The sequence below is a fragment of the Centruroides vittatus genome, unplaced genomic scaffold, assembly GCF_030686945.1.
Source record: "Centruroides vittatus isolate TY-2023 unplaced genomic scaffold, ASM3068694v2 scaffold_944, whole genome shotgun sequence".
Taxonomy (NCBI): Eukaryota; Metazoa; Arthropoda; class Arachnida; order Scorpiones; family Buthidae; genus Centruroides; species Centruroides vittatus.
Genome location: NW_027122722.1, coordinates 899,517 through 919,556, shown reverse-complemented (window position 1 = coordinate 919,556; position 20,040 = coordinate 899,517). Strand labels below are relative to the sequence as shown.

At 34.6% G+C, this 20,040-nt stretch overlaps 1 protein-coding gene across 1 annotated transcript; it reads left to right on the top strand.

Annotated features, from left to right (window-relative positions):
* The first annotated feature begins 12,751 nt into the window (after nt 1–12,751).
* LOC136990538 (protein GVQW3-like) lies at nt 12,752–16,842 on the top strand. Its single transcript, XM_067288940.1, has 2 exons — nt 12,752–13,270; nt 16,693–16,842. The coding sequence occupies exons 1-2, from the start codon at nt 12,752–12,754 to the stop codon at nt 16,840–16,842; spliced, it is 669 nt and encodes a 222-aa protein (XP_067145041.1).
* Nucleotides 16,843–20,040: the final 3,198 nt, after the last annotated feature.

The following is a 20,040-nucleotide window of genomic DNA, read 5'->3' as shown; positions in this document are numbered from 1 at the left end:
ATGGACGGCCCCATTCAATAAGCGATCTTCTATCTGTCACCAGAACATCGGAGAGTTTTTTCCCCCCTCCTTTCCTCTTCTCTTTCTCTCCGTTTTCCTACGCCGACAACTTGACAGGGAAGGTTGCTGTTTAGACTGCTTTCCAAAACCTGTATCATACTGATAAGACACGTTGAGTTTCAAATTGCCCTTATTTGGGCACGGTTTTGGTGCCTACTCTTATCACATCCGCCAGTGTGCATGGTGGACTGTGATAAACTCCTTGCTATATACACTGTACTGCCTTTATGGACGATGGTGCTATCGCGTAACTATCCCTGGTCCTTATGCCGACGTCGTCTGCTTCTGCGGTGGACATGGACAGTCCGCAATCGCCGAGATGCTCTACACACGAATTAACAGAGCCGGATGATTGTTATGCCGCGCCGCTTTTTGCTCCGCCGACTTTCGAGCCCCAAAACTAAAATATATTCCCTCTTATCGCGCCTTTCTCGTTCTTCCATCCCACCTTTTTATTCGTTACAATTTTTCACTTCCAAAACGCTTCTCTCTCCATTTTCAGGAGTGCTCGGCGCCCCCCGCAAACCGTAACCTTTCTTAGAGCATCCCTCGGTCCAATGCCAATCTCTAACTCGATTAACCGTCGAAAACCTTCGAAATTACCAGAACGTTCGAAGGTAAACCGCTCTGTCACATCGCAACGCCCTGTCGTCGGGTCTATTCCGATTAAAATGCACACCCACCTACCTCCAACGCGTCTCCCCCCGTTTTTTTAATAATTCAAATTTCTGAAACATAACTTTAACTGGCCGAGCAGTTAAACACGCTCGACCTTTATCTGATCGAGTCGGACCGTTATCGAACGTGAGCATCTTATGCCGTAAATGAAGGATAACATAAATCATCCATTCGCATTGTTTGCGCCCCAGACGATGGATCAGATCCACCTCGCGATTCGAGAGCCTATCAGTATACAACCAGATCTCTATATCTTTTTTACCGGCTATTGTTACAACCCGAGAACAATTTTATACAAGTGTTTTGTCCAGAAGACGTAGGTGGTGCACACGGAGTCGTGTACTAAGTAATTTCCAATTAATCAGCATAGTTTCGGAATTAAGTCACGCTCCGGGATTAGAAGAGAAAGCTCCGTAGATTTAATAATAGAAAAAAGAAAATCAATCCGCCGCTTACGAATTTCGGGTGGTTTGCGCTTCTTCTTACAGTTTAACGACCGGGCCACTTCTCTACTTGTGTAGAAATTGGGTCTAATCGGGGTTAGTTTTACGATCGAAAATTCTCTGTTGTAGAGGGGTTAAATCGTGCATTTCCATCGCTTTCGAATCGACTTTGTGCAAACAGAAAGGTAGATTTTTTTTCTCTTTTTGTCGAATTTATTTTATGGAGAATTGGAGAAATATATTCTCCTCCGTGTCAAGATGTTCCCATCTGCAGGAATATTTGATGTTGCTCTTCCCAAGCAATATTGATCCACTTTGACTGCTGTAAAGTACTGATGGTTCGCTATCGCAATTTAACGCGAATATTACCCTAATCGACCCTTCACTGATAAAAAAAAGTCCTTCTTTCATAAATTATTTCTATTTTTAAAATTATAAAATTTACTCTTTTTCCTGCTTTAATTATGAATATAATTGGGTAATTGGAGGCGGGGGAGCGTGTGGACTCGTCGTGTTTTGGCTCGTGTTTTAGGTGTCCGGGAGTCTCACCCCACGCGTAACGGGGGTGGGGGACCCTCCGTAGAAGGAAGCGCGCGGGACCCGTCCTAAAAATTCCGGCCTCCTCCTCGTGACGTGATCGGTGATCGATCATTGGCTTTCCACTCAGCCGACCGTCAGAGATACTGTCACCTTGTCGCGTGTCTTCGTGTCACACGTCACTTGCTGTCGTGTGTGCTGGAGCGTTTCGCACATCCCTTCTCGCATTTACACTTTCCCTTTCGTGTCTCTCACGCATTTTTATGCCCCAATTTGTTATCCGACTTTCTTCCGTCTCGCGTAATTTTTAAAAAAATGTATTTACGAATTTTTTTTTTCGTTTAAAAAATAATTTTTTTACGAAATTCATTTTTACTTTCGACAAATATTTTTATAACAGATGGCAGCACTAGAGCGCAAATATGGTGGCTCTTTTTAAGGCTGTATTTTAAGATTTTAAAATAAGTTCCGTTTGAGAATCCGGTTTTAATGCAATTTAAAATCTCAAAATGCATTTGCTTCTTCAATTATAATTTAAAATATTCACAAATTTTTCTTTAGGATATTTTTTCGTCTAGTAAGCGAAAATTGCCAGTGTTTAACGCAGTGAATCTCTATGGAGACGATGGAAAAGGCAGCATTTAAGAATATTTTGAAATCTTTAGAGACAAAAAATACAGGGTAAATCTTATTTAGAACATTTCGAGTGGGAGTCGAATTGTTTGACGCATTTGGAGCGCACGAGACAAAGTCAGAGTTTTGTTAACGAAGGTAGATAAAAAAAAGGGGCCCCGGCACAATGGCGACCGTCCATTTCCACTATTGATGCCTCGTATAGGATTGGTAATGTCGTAATTAAATAGAGTAAGTGAGCGTGATAAATTTCTTTTCCAAACCGCCGCTGATTATTTCATCGAACTCTTATCTAGTGCAAAGGGGGAGAATTGTTCCCTATCTTTTGTACGGTCTATTTTCACTGCAAGCTATTTCTTTCGTCAGAGACAACGATCTAGAGACCATTCCGAAATCGTCCCATGACGTGGAAAATGGAATAACCATTAAAACGTCACAGTACATTAGGCTGCCTTGCCGGACTAAACGATCGCTTCGCACTTACTTTCGACGTCGCTCGTCCTCTTCAAAACGCCCCAAAATAATAGCAATAAAGTATTCTGCTCGTAATTTACTCCGCGTTTTAACTTTCTTTCCGTCCCCGGCCCGATGTCAGGGAAATAAACGAATTTCCTTAACGCGGGTTTTTCACTTTTAACCTGGCGCGACGACATCTTTACCAAAAAAAAAAAAAAAAAAAAGCAATGCTTATAAATCAAAGATTTCGTCTCTTTCTCTCCGTTTCTGGTACTCTAATTTGCAAAGAATACATCGTAACTACTGTCTAATCTTCTTCTGATAGTCAGAACTTTTGTTAGAACTCGCATAATTATGTAATAAGTGCATCGTGAGTTTGGTATCTAACGATGGACCGTATATAAAATTGTTATATCATCAATCTTGGTTCGCCTGGTATTTTAATACCAGTTCCAAATAAAAAAAATCTTAGTTTGCAAAAAGAAAATAAATTGATAAAAGTTACGCGATAAACTCTGTATAAAGATTCTTAAATTTGCAGTCGATCCTGTATTATATTCGGCTCGTCCCCTACTTTCCATACAATAAAAATATATAAAAATATACAAATTGATAATCTTATCTTTACCCACAGTTGTACAAATAAAGATTATTACAGCGATTACATCTAGAAAATAAATTTTACCTTATAAGTTATTAAAATATATATATAAAAAATGTATTTATACGTTTTACCGAAAGCATTAATTATAATTTTATAATTAATTTAACAAAAATTCAAATTTATAAGAGAGAAAAAAACTGCGATAAAGTAAACAGTCGCTTTCAATCTCTTAAGCAGACATCCTGTGCTTTATCTTATCAAGTTTTTCCTTTTCGAAAAAAAAATGCTATCACTTAAAAAATGCAGATGGAATTTATAAATTACAGCATAACCATAAATGGAATGCATCCTCTTATTCACATTTATCGAAAAATTTGCAGTCTGGCAAAACGTTAAACATTAAATAAAAAAAAACAAAGTTGTAAAGAATAAATTATGAACCGAACGGTAAAATATTTACAATTATACAAATATTTAAATATATTTAAAATCCCTAACGCAAAAATTATTATTTTCTTTTTTGCCTGTAACATGTGGATATTTGCATAACATTTCAGCCAAGAATTTCTATTTTGCTTCGGTTCGATTCTGCGTTACGCTTATTAATTTGTAACATTAAAATGCCAACTTTAGTAACTTGAAAATTTGAAAAATTAATTCGTAAAATGCGTTTTTATTATTTAAAAAAAAGAAAACAAATTTGTTTTCTGTTTTTCCCCTTCTTACAAAAATAAATAAATAAATAAAATTTTTGATTTTTTGTTGATAGAAATTTGTAAATATTAAAAAAAAAATCACTTATCTACTTTTTACAAATTTTTAATCTATTTTTTGCACTTTATTTATTTATTATTTTAAGATAAAGTTATTATTTTATTTATTTAAGTAACGAAATCTTTTAAATTTTCTTTAAAATTTATAACTTAATTGTAAAATAATTTAAAAATTCCGAGGAAAATATAATGTTTTTTTCCGTTCTTATCTATTCTACCATTTGTTTCCCTATTCCTTTGCATTTTCATTTATTAAATACGACTTATTTCATTATTGAGAATAACTAAGTATTCATTATTCTTTTATGATAATCCGCAATGAGAAATTTATAATAATTTTTTATCAGTTTTTTTTTTAAATTAAATGTTTGAATATTTATACTTTTACAGATGAAGGATAGCAGAATGTCTTCCTCTAGAAATTCTTTCTTCTCCGTCTATAATTTTTGCGGAAGAAGAAACTAAATTTTATCCTTCTACCCGCAAAAATTATAAATATTCCTGTCCTTTAATTTATTAATTTTTTTCGGATTAAAATGTGCGTTATTTTTAATTTTCAAATATTTGAAAAATTTATTTAAAGACGTCATTTATTTTTCCAATATTTTCGGTTTGAAATACCCAGATGTATTTATGGGAATATTTCAAATATCCTTCGTCTTTGTCGCCATCTGGCGTGGCAAACGCCAACTAAATTCGCCTTTTAATTATACCCACCGCTAGAGAAGTCCATCTCGTCTTTTTTCTTCTTTTATTTACTTTTTACTGTCGTAAAATACTTTCTGTATTTGTTACAATTTCTTAGAAAGCCATCATTAATCTTCAAAACCGATATTTATTTTACCGAATGAAAGAAAAAACCTACAAAGAATTGTCATCAATAATTTTTAACTCTGTCCAACGAGTTTTACTTTTTCTTCTTCTCCTTCTTCTTTTTGTCAATCCAAAAAAAAAAAAAAAACTATCGAGATTTTCGACATATTTTCGGACATTTATTTTGATGGAGTGATATAAAGATCGCTTAGAAACTCGACATTCCACTCGTTAGATAAAGGCTCCCTATTGAGAAGTGGATGAAGTTCTTTAATAGCGCTAATCGTTTTCGAGTTAGCCATCGAGTCACCGACTTATAAAAGTAAGAACGGTTTATTAATCTGGAATCTTTTTCAAACACTTTACTATTTCCAAGCGCTCGAATGACTTCCGACTGCCAGCAAAACACTTTGCTCCTGTCAAAAATGGTGTAAAATCTGTAATTTAAAAATTCCCCAATACGTAAAACACTACAAGAACAATGTAAACTTTTCGATTACGTTCTTCGTCCACGAAGGAAAGAAAAAAAAAAGAAAGAAAATGGGTGAAGGAGGAATGGCTTCGTTGACGTGAGCATCGACGACGTAGGAGAATTGGAAGGGGGTGGCAAGAGTGTCCAAAGTGGGAAATTAATATCGGGCGGAATGAGTTGTAACCCGTGTCAGATGTGTCGCGAAGGAAGAGATAGTTGATAAATATCCCGATGGGAAACCGCAGAGCCCAGTCAGGAAGAAGAGATGGACGATAGATAATCCCTCGGTCCGAGAAGGTAAGCTTTCATCGAACCGAACCGATAACGTCACCTTATCACGTAGTCATTATCAATTTTATCCGCCACTGTCCAGATTCGGTTTTGTTTCCCGAATCATTGTCCGGAAGCTCGGATTCGTTGGGCGCGGGCAAATTTCTTATTAAACTTCTCAAAACGGTACGCAAATTGAGGAAAATAGTGACATTTCGTATTTACTTTCGATCACTAGATGGAGCCACCCGAGTTAGGCGTTAATTCCGCTGGGAATTTTATTTTGGTTAGAGTTTCGGCCAGAAATCTCTTATTCTTTGTGAGAAATCGACGCGTGGAAACGTACGAAAATGTAGAAGTTGCGGAATGTATTTTAATTAATGATAAAGGGTTGTTTTATGAGTCTTCCCGCTCGGTTATCGAACTTTTCAACGCTTTTTCTTAAGTAGCACTGGTTTCCTATAATTGTTATTTCATTGCTTTTGTCAATTGATTAAGTGACAGCTGAGAAAACAAGATAAGAAGGCCGCATTTAGAAATTCCTGTAAGGACATTGCAATTTTTTATTCCTACTTTTCGTAAACTTTGTTTTGGTTTTATTCCGGTTTTTCTTTAAAAAAACACCCATTTTAATAAGGATTCGACTATTAAATATTTAATGTTTCGTAATCTGAAAGTGTCTTTTTTGCTTTGTCATTTCTTTTATTGTATCGTTCTGTTTTTTTCATATATTATATTTGGGAAGTTCAAACTCGATTCATTATGTATTATTGTATTTCTGAAAATTACAAATTGCTATTTACAATACGAATTGGAAATTTTCCGTGCGTAGAAAGTGACTTAGTAAGAAGCAACCAACTCTAAATTGTGAGAATTCTTGTCGGGAAATTCACTTGTTATCAATTCATAAGTGATTATTTTCTGAAAATAATAATAGTTTTGTGTGTTCCTTTATTTAACTTTCCGTTATATATTATTTAATATGCTTATTACTCTGTATTCGTTTTTTTTAATTGAGGAATGCTACTATAGTCATGGTGTCTGGGACGTTGGCAATACTCAGCACTTGTCACGTACTTAAAATTAACACAATAATGTTGAATTACATATTTATTTTTAAAAGGCAGTTCAAATTATGGCATGTTGCCACTTTTGCCAACATAAATAAATGCAAATAAAATAAAATTGTCATTATAATTTCAAGGGCAAAGATACTTTTCAGCATCACGCAGAACAAGGCTGGAATAAAACACGTAAATTGCAATACAGTGAGTTCGCTCAACATAAACTGTTTCAAATATAACGAAACTCTAATTACAGCAATTTTAGAAAGGCAAAGTTATCAAATTAAATAAGACGCAATTCAATTTTTGATATAGAAAACGAGCAAATATTTATTGTGGCATGACCACAATGCTGGGCTGCAATTTTTTATTATAATTTAAAATGTATGCTCTCCACTTCAAATTATTTGTCTTGCCCCTGTACAGTACATCATACTTTTTCGTTAGCAATGGAGTCGTGCCGGTCATCTATCTAACTCCTTTCGAGCAAAAATTTTGAATTAAAGTAACGTGACTTTCGGTTTACATCGGAAGTTCATGTATAGTTAATCGGGACCTCTTGCCCCCTCCATATCTGGTCTCGTCTTTCTTCTAACTAACTCTATTCTCGAAATTAAGGAAAGACAGACGGACGGACGACAGTGCGTATTTATAGATCTACAATTTTTTCAAATTGCAGCCCAATTACAGCACTACAACACTCGACTGATACAAAAAGAAATTAATATCACGCATTAATGACGCTAAATTTTATAAACTGTATAAAATTTAATCGATTAACTGGAACTGATATAACAAGAAGACTAATTTTGTTAAGTTTTAGAATTATTATCAATAATTTTTGAATTGTAAAAGTGAAAAGTAGTTTGCTTAATTAAAAGTGCTATTTTTCGCACTCGAGCTCTACTCTTGTTATTAATAAATCTAGTATTTGCTAGTTTTGTGTGTACTGTATTTAGAATTTTATTTACGTATAAGTCATATATCTGAAATTCTAATTAAAAGAACTGAAACTTCTAATTTAATCGGTTAAATGCAATAAAACTTTACAAAATTAATAATATTTCTTTAAAACATTCGGGCTATGTTAAACTAATCTTTAGAAATTTTATTTTCCAGCTTATAGGAACTGCTGAGTTATATTCCTGCTGGCGTAACATACGTCACACAAAGTTGTAAAAGTAACACTTTCATACAATTTTTTATCTATTCTGTGTGTATTCAATTTAAAAGTTTCATAGAAATCATAGGCATAAATTAAAGATATTACTTGTATTTAGACATAGAAAATGAATAAAAATATTAATTCTTCTAAAATCATTTTATATTTCATTTTCGTTAAGTAATTAAACTATATTACGTTAAAATTATCTAAACTTGTCTCGCGTAAACTAAAATGCTTTAGACACAAGCGACAAGGCCTTTATCTATCGTTTGACTAGAAAATGGCGCCTTGTTATCACGTGACAGTCTCTCGACCAATCGTAGATAACAATCGTTGGCAAAAGCCACAAAAATGCGTTCCGTTACTTTCGTAACTGGAACTTCAAGGTATAGGCGGTTAAAACACTATCTCGTGTTAAATTTAATAATAAAAAATAAATTCATTTAATACAATACTTCTAATCAAAATTTCTTGATATCTTATTAAACAGCCCGAATTATTAATTTAATTATGGAAATACATAGGAAATCACTTAGAAAAATATACGATGATAGCAAGTTTGTATATGTCGATTAAATTACCAAAAAGTAAAAAGTCGAAAGGATTACCTTTATATTGCCCTTGTGCCATAAAACACCAGCTAACCAACCAACCATTAGCTTTATATTCATTTAATTCTGCTTGACAGAGAAGATTCCGGTTTCACATAAATTGGAAAAGTCGGATAAAAAATATAATTCTCTTCACGAGTAACTTATATTAATTTGATTTAAATAATATTTAAGTATCGCCCGGTATCATTGAAACTAATTGCGATGCTGCATTTTTCTCTGATAGTGACATTTACTGTCGGCAAGAGCATTTAATTCCGTGAATTCGGGACGTAAACAATATAAAATGAGAATTGTGGGAAGTCTCGAAACTGTAAGGAGATTGATTGCAGCACTGTATTGCAGTTTGAAAGTTAGTGACGACATCTTGGATTGATGTTGAAAGATTTTCACTTTTCTTCAAGTGAATCTCCTCGTATACTACTTAAAGAATCGACGTTGTCACGTCGAGGTTTTTCTATAAATAGAAACAATTCATTGTTGTTATGTAACAATGGGAGCGACACCCTAGGAGATTGTGCAATGAATGTTAAAAGTTGAAATTGTTATTTTTTTATTGACAACTTATTTCCATATAGGGAAAAGAAAGCACAGGACGGCTCAATGCAGTTAGAATTCGAGTATTTGTTCTCAAAATAGCAGAATTCTTCGAAAAATGAGAATATTTATTTATAGTTACCACATTGAAATCTAAAAAATAATGTAATTATAAAACTTACTCTAGTGTAAACTATAATTTTTTCCCGTTTTCTTTTCTTCTTACAATTCTGTTAATCATTTCTTCGGATATAGAAATATTTAAAGCAATTAAACGTATTTTTGAATGAAACTAATCATACGCATTATTTCAAATGTCAAGATGCATCTTTAGAAAAATTTAAATGTCTTCGTACTAACTTCTTTATCAACGTTTTTTAGTTTATCAACGCAAAAACGTCGGCAATGTAAGGGATCACGACAAGGAAATAAAAAGTTGACTTTTTATTAAAATAACTGATATGTTTGAAATGAGGCAAATAATAATTGTAACTATTTATCTTTAAATGGTAGTTAATTAAAATAACATACGTTTTCGGGTTGTTAAAAATGTTACCGTTGAAGTTCGTCACCTTCTGATCTTTTACGTCTTATACAATACTGTAAATTAGTAATTCCTACACATTTTCGGATAAGGACGTTAATGCCTATCGGCATAATATTCAAATTTAAATTGGACAATAGAAAACCTTAATAATACGAAAATGAAAATAAACTGTTAAATTTTTAATAAAAAGTCATCGGTGATCGTTTAAATCATAAACGAAACGATTTTCCGAAATACTGAAACGTAGAGGCGCTTCTAGTGGCAAATACGGGAAACTTATAGGGATAACTAGAAAACTGTAGTAAATTCGTGACGAATGAGGATTTCTAAAAATTATTTTAGCCGCTTGAAAGCTCAGTTACGGGCAAATACGAATCCGATTAATCTATTGATTTATTACGAGTGCGTATAATATTAATGCTGAAAAGAAAGAGTTATCCATCACAGGTTCGAAAGGCCTATTGTGCTGGGTTCGGCCCGAAGCTAGGGTGTGGGGATCCACGTATTCGACACCCTGCCCGCCTGAATATTCACGTAGGCAGCAGTAGCTTTTTCAACCGGATATAGCAGTCGCCTCATCCTCAGCTGAATTCTCGGAGACCGCCAGCAGTCATTGAAAATCCAGATAGTTGTGACTTGGACTCAAATCCGGGCCCCCAAAACGGCGAGCCGAAGATAAGCCGCTGCAGTCATCCGGCTGATATAACTTTAATTAACTAATTTGGATCCTATGATTTCCGACGAACTGAATTTATAAAGCAATACAAATGTTGAGATATTATAAAAATGAATTAAACCTGTAATTATTCAATATTCACATTTCTCTAGTATTTTACTCTATCCACATAAAACAAGCACTGTTAACGTATGCTTGCATTTTCCAGTTTTACAGTTTATATAACCTGTAGATCAATACTTTCACTTTTCTATGATCCAAACTATCTCGCGGGAAATTAACGAGAAATCTGAAGATTGCCGACACAAACTACCGATTCAGATACTTTTTTAAAAATTCTTTCCGCCCTGTGGGCACTAAGAGGACCTCTTTTAGCAAGCCAATTATGGGTTCGGCCAGGCCCACAATGGGGCGGCCGGGTGGTGAGGGACGGCGCCCGACATATCCAGACGGACCACCCCCCGAAAAATTCCTGGGGATCTTTCGACTCGTCGGGATTCTAACCCAGGTCCCCCAGAGCGGTAGGTTGTCACCTTGACCCGGCCGTCAAATCGATTCAGATACTGTATAAGATATTCCTCCGAACTTACAATATGGAATTCGCACAAAATTGAATGTTTGTATCAACCACGGTTCTCCTTTTTATAAAACTCTGTCTTATTTCTTCTTCGGATAAACAAATGCATAAGTTAAATCGTTTTTTAACAAACATAAGCGAGGTTGAGGCCGAAATTTTAAACGCGAAAACGTGTACCTCGGACGTTCAGCGCAGCTTTCCTGTAAGCCTAGAAGTTTGACAATGGCGTTTGGAATGTCGAGCATGATTCCACTGACTTTCCAAACGCCATTGTCAAACTTTTAGGTTCACAGGAAAGTGGCGCTGAACGTCCGACGTCCGACGTACACGTTTTTGCGTTTAAAACTTCGGCCTCAACTTTGCTATTATCGTTATCACGCAAACCGCGTATACCTCGGATTTGGCGCATTTTGTCAACGAAACGAAAAGTTACTGAGACGATACACGTCATTACTTGTCTCGCCGTCTGTCGTTGTAAAAAGATATTACTTTTTGTATTGAAATATCTACCGACCATATATATATATATATATAATATGTCAACACCTAATACAACGAACTTACTATCTGGAGGTAAAATTCGCACAATGCTACGTTTAGAGTAGAAAAGTAATACTCGTTCAGAGATAACCCCGTTTAAAGTTGAACGAATTTAAATGGTAGGCCTTTTATTCAACAAAACATAAACTAATTTAAATCCTGTTAGTTATTGCCTAAGTCCATACATACAAATGATATTATTGAAAGTACTTTAAAAGTGGTACATTTAGAACCACGGTAACTAGACAATCCGGTTTGGGAGCACAGCAGACATAAGGGACTCCAGGCCAGACCCTTTTATTTCTACGGGATAGAATATGAGAACTTTTCAATTAAATGAGAAAAATATTAATATTTTGTGTTTGTTCTAAGAAGGGTTGATTTATTGTACCATCATTTTAGACAGTTTCTATAATGTATTCGGTTCAGGTATTGTTTCAAAATTCTGCAATTTTAAAAAATGGCGTGGTCTAAAATCGTAGTTAGTCAAAAATATGGCGAGAAAGAGTACACTATCCAATGAAATTACTTATACGAGATAAACTGTTTGGCAAAAATAATAAATTTTAATTTGAGGGACATAGAACCTATATTTATATTATGTATCCATTAATGCAATTATTTAACCAGAATACTGGCTGTGAACCTTATGCAATTGCCGTAATTGTTTTTGTAATTTTTTAAATCTTTTAAAATATTTTGTTAAAATTAATCATTTTTATTTTCTTTATAAATCTTTTTTAAAATTATTGTTGGAATGCTTTATTTATTTATTTTTTTTGTCCGGTATTAAATTTTCTTGAAACAAAATACATGTTTAATACACTTACAGCGGTGCCTCGTACTTCGAATTTAATTCATTCCAGGAGGTCGTTCGAATTCGCAATTGTTCAAACTCCAATCAATTTTTCTCATTAGAAATAATGGAAAGTGAATTAATCCATTCCAAGACTCCAAACAATACTCATTTCGATAAACTTAAAACAGCAAATACACATAATTTAAGGTAAGAATAAACAATTCTCATATCTTTCATCTACGAAGGCTGTTCGAAAAGTTCGCGGGCTTGCCTATATGTGGCGCTGCAATCAATTTAATTTTTGGCGGGAATTATTCAGCCATCTTTGCTAAAGATACGATACCAATTTCCGCTTGATTTGTCGTAAAGTTTTGCCACGACAGCTTAGCAGATAGACAGTGTGCAAGTGCTTTGTCAAAAATGGAGAAGACGGAGAGTCGTGCGGTCATAAAATACCCGACAAAAAAGGGTTGGCCCTATCTCAAATAAAGCTGAAATGGATGAAGTTTTGGGAGAGTCTGCTCCTTCGTACACCACTGTGAAAAAATGGACAGTCCTTTTTAAATCTGGCAGAGAGAGTGTGGAAGATGACCCTCGCAGCGGACGGCCGTCAACTGCTATCACTGAAGAAAATATCGACAAAGTTCACGATTTGGTGTTAGCAGATCGCCGTTTGAAAACGCGTGAGATAGCTGAGACAACAGGCATCTCTGTCGACCGAGTGCACCACATCTTAACCGAAAATTTGGGTATGACGAAGGTCTCAGCAAGGTGGGTGCCGCGTCTGCTGACTGCCGAGCAAAAACGTGTTCGCACTTTGATGTCAAAGGAGTGTTTGGACTTCTACCAGAAAAATCCACAGGATTTCTTGCGTCGGTTTGTGACTACTGACGAAACGTGGATCCACTACTACACTCCTGAAACAAAAGAACAGTCGAAGCAATGGAAACACCACAGTTCGCCACCACCAAACAAGGCAAAGACAGTTCCATCAGCGAGGAAAGTGATGGCCTCGGTTTTTTGGGATGCTAAATGCATCATCTTTATTGACTACCTAGAAAGAGGAAAGACCATCAATGCTGTCTATTACTGTGAACTTTTGGAAAAACGAAGAAAGAAATCGAAGAAAAGAGGCCACACTTGAAGAAGAAAAAGGTTCTGTTCCACCACGATAATGCACCTGCACATTCCGCCAGAATCACCAAACAAAAGATAAATGAACTTCGTTTCCAATTAGTTCCACATCCACCGTACTCACCTGATTTGGCCCCCAGTGACTCCATCTTTTTCCAAACCTAAAAAAATTCTTGGCTGGAAAGAGATTCCACTCAAATGACGAAGTCATCTTTGAAGTGAATGAGTATTTTGCACACCTTGACAAATCGACCTATTGTGATGCCATAAAAAAGCTAGAACATCGCTAGAATAAGTGCATTGCTAATAAAGGAGACTACAGTATATTGAAAAATAAAAAAAAGTTTTAACATTATTTTGTTTGTTGTTCTATTTGAGGCCGCGAACTTTCCGAACAGCCTCGTATTGTGTATAGCCTACATTTATTATTAAGAACCATCGTATAGCCAACACTGGCTATGAAAATAGTTTGCAGAATTACAAGATTTAGTATAAAATGTGGCAAAGTTCTCATCTGTGAAGGACTACGGCTTCCGTAGAATACGGGTCTTTCGTTTCTTTAATTATATTTCATTGAAATTCAATACTCTTGTTTAAAACTTCATCTAAGAAGCAGAAGTGTAGATTCACGAACAAGAACACCCGAATATAAACCTATTACAATAGTATATAAACGTGGTATGTTATATATAATACTAGATCCCGAATAAACGGGAATTGTTACAACAAATTTTTGATGTATTAAATTAAAGGGTCTAAAAGCGACATAGAAAATTACCGTCCGATTATCATCACCCCGTGCTAGTGAAAATAATAGAGAAAATCTATAAAAAATTCTGGAAATACATTGCCAATCTGAACCTGATTCATTGTCATCAATATGCTTACAGACAAAACTTCTCCACAATAGACGCATTATTACATTTCAAACAGGAAGTCACGAATAAATTAGACAAATCAATTTAAATAATGACCTTATTTCTAGACTTATCCACGCTGTCCAGCTTTTGACAGCGTAGACCTCCGAATTCTCGAAAAAAACTTTTTAATACAGGCTTAAGAGGAGTGCCTCTATAATGGTTAATGTCGTATTTGTTAAACCAAAGATATCAAGTAAAAGTAAACAATGTGTATTCAAAAAGCTTCTCACCTAAAACCGGAATCCCCAAGGATCAATACTTGCACCGTTACTCTTTAATATCTACTTGAATGACCTATTTGAAGTGATACCAAAAGCGAAAGTAATAGCATATGCAGATGATATTGTCCTAATGCATTCCAATAATAACCTCCAAGCTGCGCAACAAGAATTAAATAACATCCTTTGCAAACAAACTGATTACATGAGCTCAAATATGCTAAAACTAAACGTGAACAAAACAAAATATCGTTATTTTGTAAATAAAAATAAAAATGTTGACAAGGAGCAACTTCAAATAGTAATAAATGAAAAGAAGATAGAAAGAATTAACTGCATAAAATATCTCGGAGTTTTGATAGATGATAAACTCAGATACGACAGACATATCGAAAATTTAACAAAAACTGTTACTAAGTTTACTGGTATAATCAGAAAAATACAGGATTTCCTAAACATAAACACGATAAAACGACTATATCACATCTGTACAGAACTGAAAATTCAATACAGTATAACTATATGGGGAACTACATCCGATTATATCGTTAACCGTCTGCAAAGACAACAAAATCACCTAATGAGAGCCATCTTCAAATTAAACTACTACGAATCAACTTCCAATTGTTATCAACAAGAAAAAATCGACAACGTAAAAACTTTATACGCAAAGCAAACTGTACTTCTCTCCTTTAAATTTATAGTTTAAAACGCATAACAGTTATCTTCTAAACATTTTCGAAAATCATCGCAGGAAGGAAAACTACTGCCGTCGTCTAAATTATAACTTCTTAAAACCCTCAACAAAACTTTCAATTGGACAAACTGCCCCAGTCTTTCAATTGATAAAATACTGGAACTTGTTACATAGAGATTTTCAAGAAATAACCAACAAGAAGAAATTTAACTCAAACATAAGAAAAAACCGTCTCAGTCAGATCTTCAAAGTGAGAACGTTATAACTGAAGAAAAAACAAACGATTCTGCTGATGAAAGACTTTTTCCTGCGTACTCAATATCTAAAAATGATAATTGATATACGCCAAAAAGAACTGAAGAATGAAGGAAGGGGGCGAAGTAAATTTTCCGAAGGGTTTTTGGCTACAACGTATAACTTATGCTTTTCCTGTTTTAATGCAGGAAATTACTTTCTTCACTTTGTTTTTTGTTGATGTTCTAATGTTGTTTGTTTATTTTGTATTTTTGTGGCACTTGCAAAAGGCCAAATGGCCACAGTGTCTTTTGAGATTAACGATTAATTTTAAACGCATTATTTATTGGAAAACACTTCTAAATAAAAATAGAAATACAAACAAATTTGTATTTCTATTGTATTTGCAACACATAATTACTTGTTATTTTTATTGTATTTTTGATGAGTTATTAAAAATAATACTTGTTTATGATTAAGAATATTCTTATTTATAGAAATTATGGTTGATGTTACCTATGGTAGCGAACCTATGGCGGCTCGTCTCTGAAACAGTGGGGACGCACGTTCTAACCTAACCTATTCTAATAAATTACCATAATTATTGCCAACCAAATTATTAGAATAAGGGGTAGTTTATTAGAATAGGTTAGGTTAGGTTAGAACGTGCGTCCCCACTGTTTCAGAGACGAGCCGCCATGTTCGCTACCATAGGTAACATAATGGCCGGATGGCCGAGCGGTCAAGGTTAGCAGCCTGCCGCCCTGGGGGACCCGGGATCGAATCCGGACGGGTCGAAAAATCCCCAGGAATATTTCGGGGGGAGATCAGTCTGGATATGTCGATCCCCGTCCCTCACCACCCGGCCGCCCCATTGTGGGCCTGGCCGAACCCATAATGGGCTTGCTATAAGAGGCCCTCTTAGTGCCCACTGGGTGGAAAGAGTTAAAAAAAAAAAACCATTAACCGAAATTATTATTATTTATTTAAAAAATAATTATTACAAAATTTAAACAAGTAATATGTTTTGCATTTTACTTTATACACTAAAACATTGTTAAAATACCTTATAACAGTATTTATAGCCTCTTAAAGTAAATCAAATTATTTATTTTTTGTCTAATATTTTTACCACACTGATGGAGTGACGTAACTTTGAACTTATTCTCTACCAAATGATACATACTGCAGTGCACTTAGCTTTTAAAATATTTGATTATATTCATAACTTCAGATTGAAATTTCATTAAGTAGTTATTATCATTGCTCATTGAACTGGTGGTACAACTTATACATTTCTCCATATTTGCATAATTTTGCAAGATCTGAAGATACACCTAGACCACCTTTAGCAGCGGCCGGATGGCCGAGCGGTCAAGGTTAGCAGCCTGCCGCCCTGGGGGACCCCGGATCGAATCCAGACGGGTCGAAAAATCCCCAGGAATTTTTCGGGGGGTGGTCCGTCCGGATATGTCGGTCCCCGTCCCTCACCGCCCGGCCGCCCCATTGTGGGCCTGGCCGAACCCATAATGGGCTTGCTATAAGAGGCCCTCTTAGTGCCCACTGGGCGGAAAGAGTTACAAAAAAAAAAAAAAAAGACCACCTTTAGCTTTCAAATTAGCCTCTGTTTTTTATCGCCGAGGATTCTATTTTATTCGTAACAAACAATTTGACTTTTGTAAAAAAAAGAAATATATCTTGCAATGCAACTTGTAGTAAATTCAAGCACATTTTAAGCAAATACATAGAGGTTTCAATTTAGTGATATGTGCAGTGCTGTAACTAGGCAAGTGCACTCGCACAGGGCCCACTTCGAAGGAGGGCACAAAATGAATGTATTTATTGTATTATTTTCACAAACCTAATTAATTAAGGGGCTTAAATGGAACTTCTTGCACAGGGCACAGGAATGGCTAGTTACGGCACTGGATATGTGAATGATTTGCTTCAAGAATTAATAAAGTTAACGCTTGTTCGGAGCGTATCCTTGTATTTTTATTCGTTTTCCGTTTCTTCTGTCTCGGGGCTTCAATTCGTAAAGCTAATATCACGGAAAGGAAAACTGAAAAATTATAAGTAAAATGTTTTGGTAGAATGAAACATCAGATAAGTCTTTAATAAAATGTAGAGATTTCATTGAAAGACTTTACACAGAAGAAAAACTAAGGATTTTCAATCAAACAAGTTGTAAGAATTATCTGGATAAGTAGTACAGTACATTGATAAAAATTTTAAATATTCCAAATCAGGATTTTTTTTGTGTGCCGTGAACCTCTTTAAGAGGAGTGTAACCTACAAGACCTCACATAAAGCACAAAACGTAATTAAATACATACTGTGCGTATAGATGTAAACTGTTAAATTTTTCAATTAATGATTGAATTTGTCAAGAAACTGGATGATGTGATCGGCCATAAATAACTATGATACTTAGGCTATGTTCATTATAAAAAGCTAAATTTCAGTTACAGTAGAGGTTAGAGAAAATAATCATGTAAATCTTTTCCTATATAAGACGACAGATCCCGAAATTCATCTGTGATCTGTGATCTTTAAGGGGTTGAAAGACTCCAGTTTAAAAACCCCCCACTTTAAACTGTAGATAAAGACAAACTATTAAACCATATTCAAAACCTTCTTCTACAATGTAAAGTTGCTATTGGGTTAACGATTGTTTAACGATTTTAGACATATATATCAAAATTTTTATACTTTTAATGTTTTTCAAAGATTTATAGAATAATATTTATATATACTAAATACTTTTTTAAAGATAATTGTTGTATCTAAACTATAAACACATTGAAAATTAAGTTAGGGTATAACAGTCAGTATGTAGTTATTGTATTTAAAATATATTTTTAATTCGCTGTAAAATGTAATTCCCGAGCCTATTTTAAATCTTCGTGAAAGTATATGCAAAACACATCGGCATTTAAAAAAGCCGATTTAAATTTTCTGATTTACTATTTTAATTTCCGCCATGCGTAGCAACTACTTTCGATCAACATACAAAATGGCGGATTACGTTTCTTTTATCTTCGCATTGGGGCTTCAAAGTCTAAGGCAAGAGCACTCTATGATGCTTCTATTTCGTGTGTACTATATTTAGTTTCTAACGAATTTAAACTGGTTCCGCCATCTGTCGTCGTAATATTACACTACTTTATAAATTCAAATATCTGCCAGTTTGCAGACCCGAAACAAGTTTGATGTTATCATTAATTATGAAATTTCAATATATAATAATTATATAAATAGTCCGTAAATGATTTACTCCTAAAGTAGTGTCTCAGTAATTTTTCATTCTATTTTATCTCATTAGTAAAACACAAAATCTTCGAAATAGTCCAACATTTCTGCATACGACTGAAAGGAAACACAGAGCCAAAGACGATCAGTCTTTCGTCCTAGATTCTTATTTCAGATGTATAAGATTGAAATTAATCAACTGTAAATCAAATAAACAAAGTCAGTTCCATACGAAAATTTCCCATAATTTGTACTCTGATGTTCTCGAACGTGATCGTTTTCCTGCATAGTTCCTTGCATTTTTTAAAAAAATATTAATAACTCAATTAATATAGCCAGTAAGAGTACAAAAACGCCATCTTGACAATGCTGTGTTATATAGATTTACCATATTCTATAGCAACCAGGGGCAGATCTAGGTTTTTCGGGGCTTAGAACTTATTGAAGTCCAATGGGACCCATTTTTTGTTAGATTAAGAATTATTACAATAAACAAATAATACTATAAATTATCATTATTATATATATTAATATTAACTATTTTTTATTATACGATAAGTGCTCATTGTTAATGAAAAAGTATTAAAAATTTATGATAATAATTCAATTTTTGTGGGCCCTTGACACTTAGGGGCCCAGGGCTTAAGTCCTATTAGTCCCAATATAGATCCACCCCTGATAGCAACCCAAACCACCAGGTGCCAAGCGGTTGGGGTTTCACAGTACGGTAACCACATCAATATTGGATCATTCGCTTCCTCAATTAGACGTTAGTATGGAGGAACAGTAGTAATTTACTATATTTTTGTAAACTTAACGAGCAGTTATTATTGTGACATCGTCACAATGCCGACTTCAATTTCTAATCATATTTTTTCAATTCTCAAATTAGTTGTATCTTGCTCCTGTACAGCATGCTTTTCCTGTTTGTAACGGAGCCATGCCGATCATCTATGTAACTCTTTTCGGGGAAATTTTTGAATTAAAATACGCGTCTTCCGGTTTACATCGGAAGTTCGTATATAGTTAATCGGGGCCTTCCATGTCTGGTCTTGTCTTTTATCTATCTAACTCCGTTCTCGAGACTAAGGAAAGACAGACGGATGGATGGACGACAGTGAGAATTTATAGGTCTACAATTTTTCAAATTGCAGTTCAATAATTTTATTTTTTTTAAAAGGAAAAATGAACCCTAGTGCACCCAAATTTTGATGGTTTACTAAATTGATCAAAGGTGATCTTATCTAAACAGTTGAAAGAAGTTCAACGCATTGTAAACAATTTCTTCTACAATTTCTTCTACTGTTCTTACTATATAATCTCCTATTAT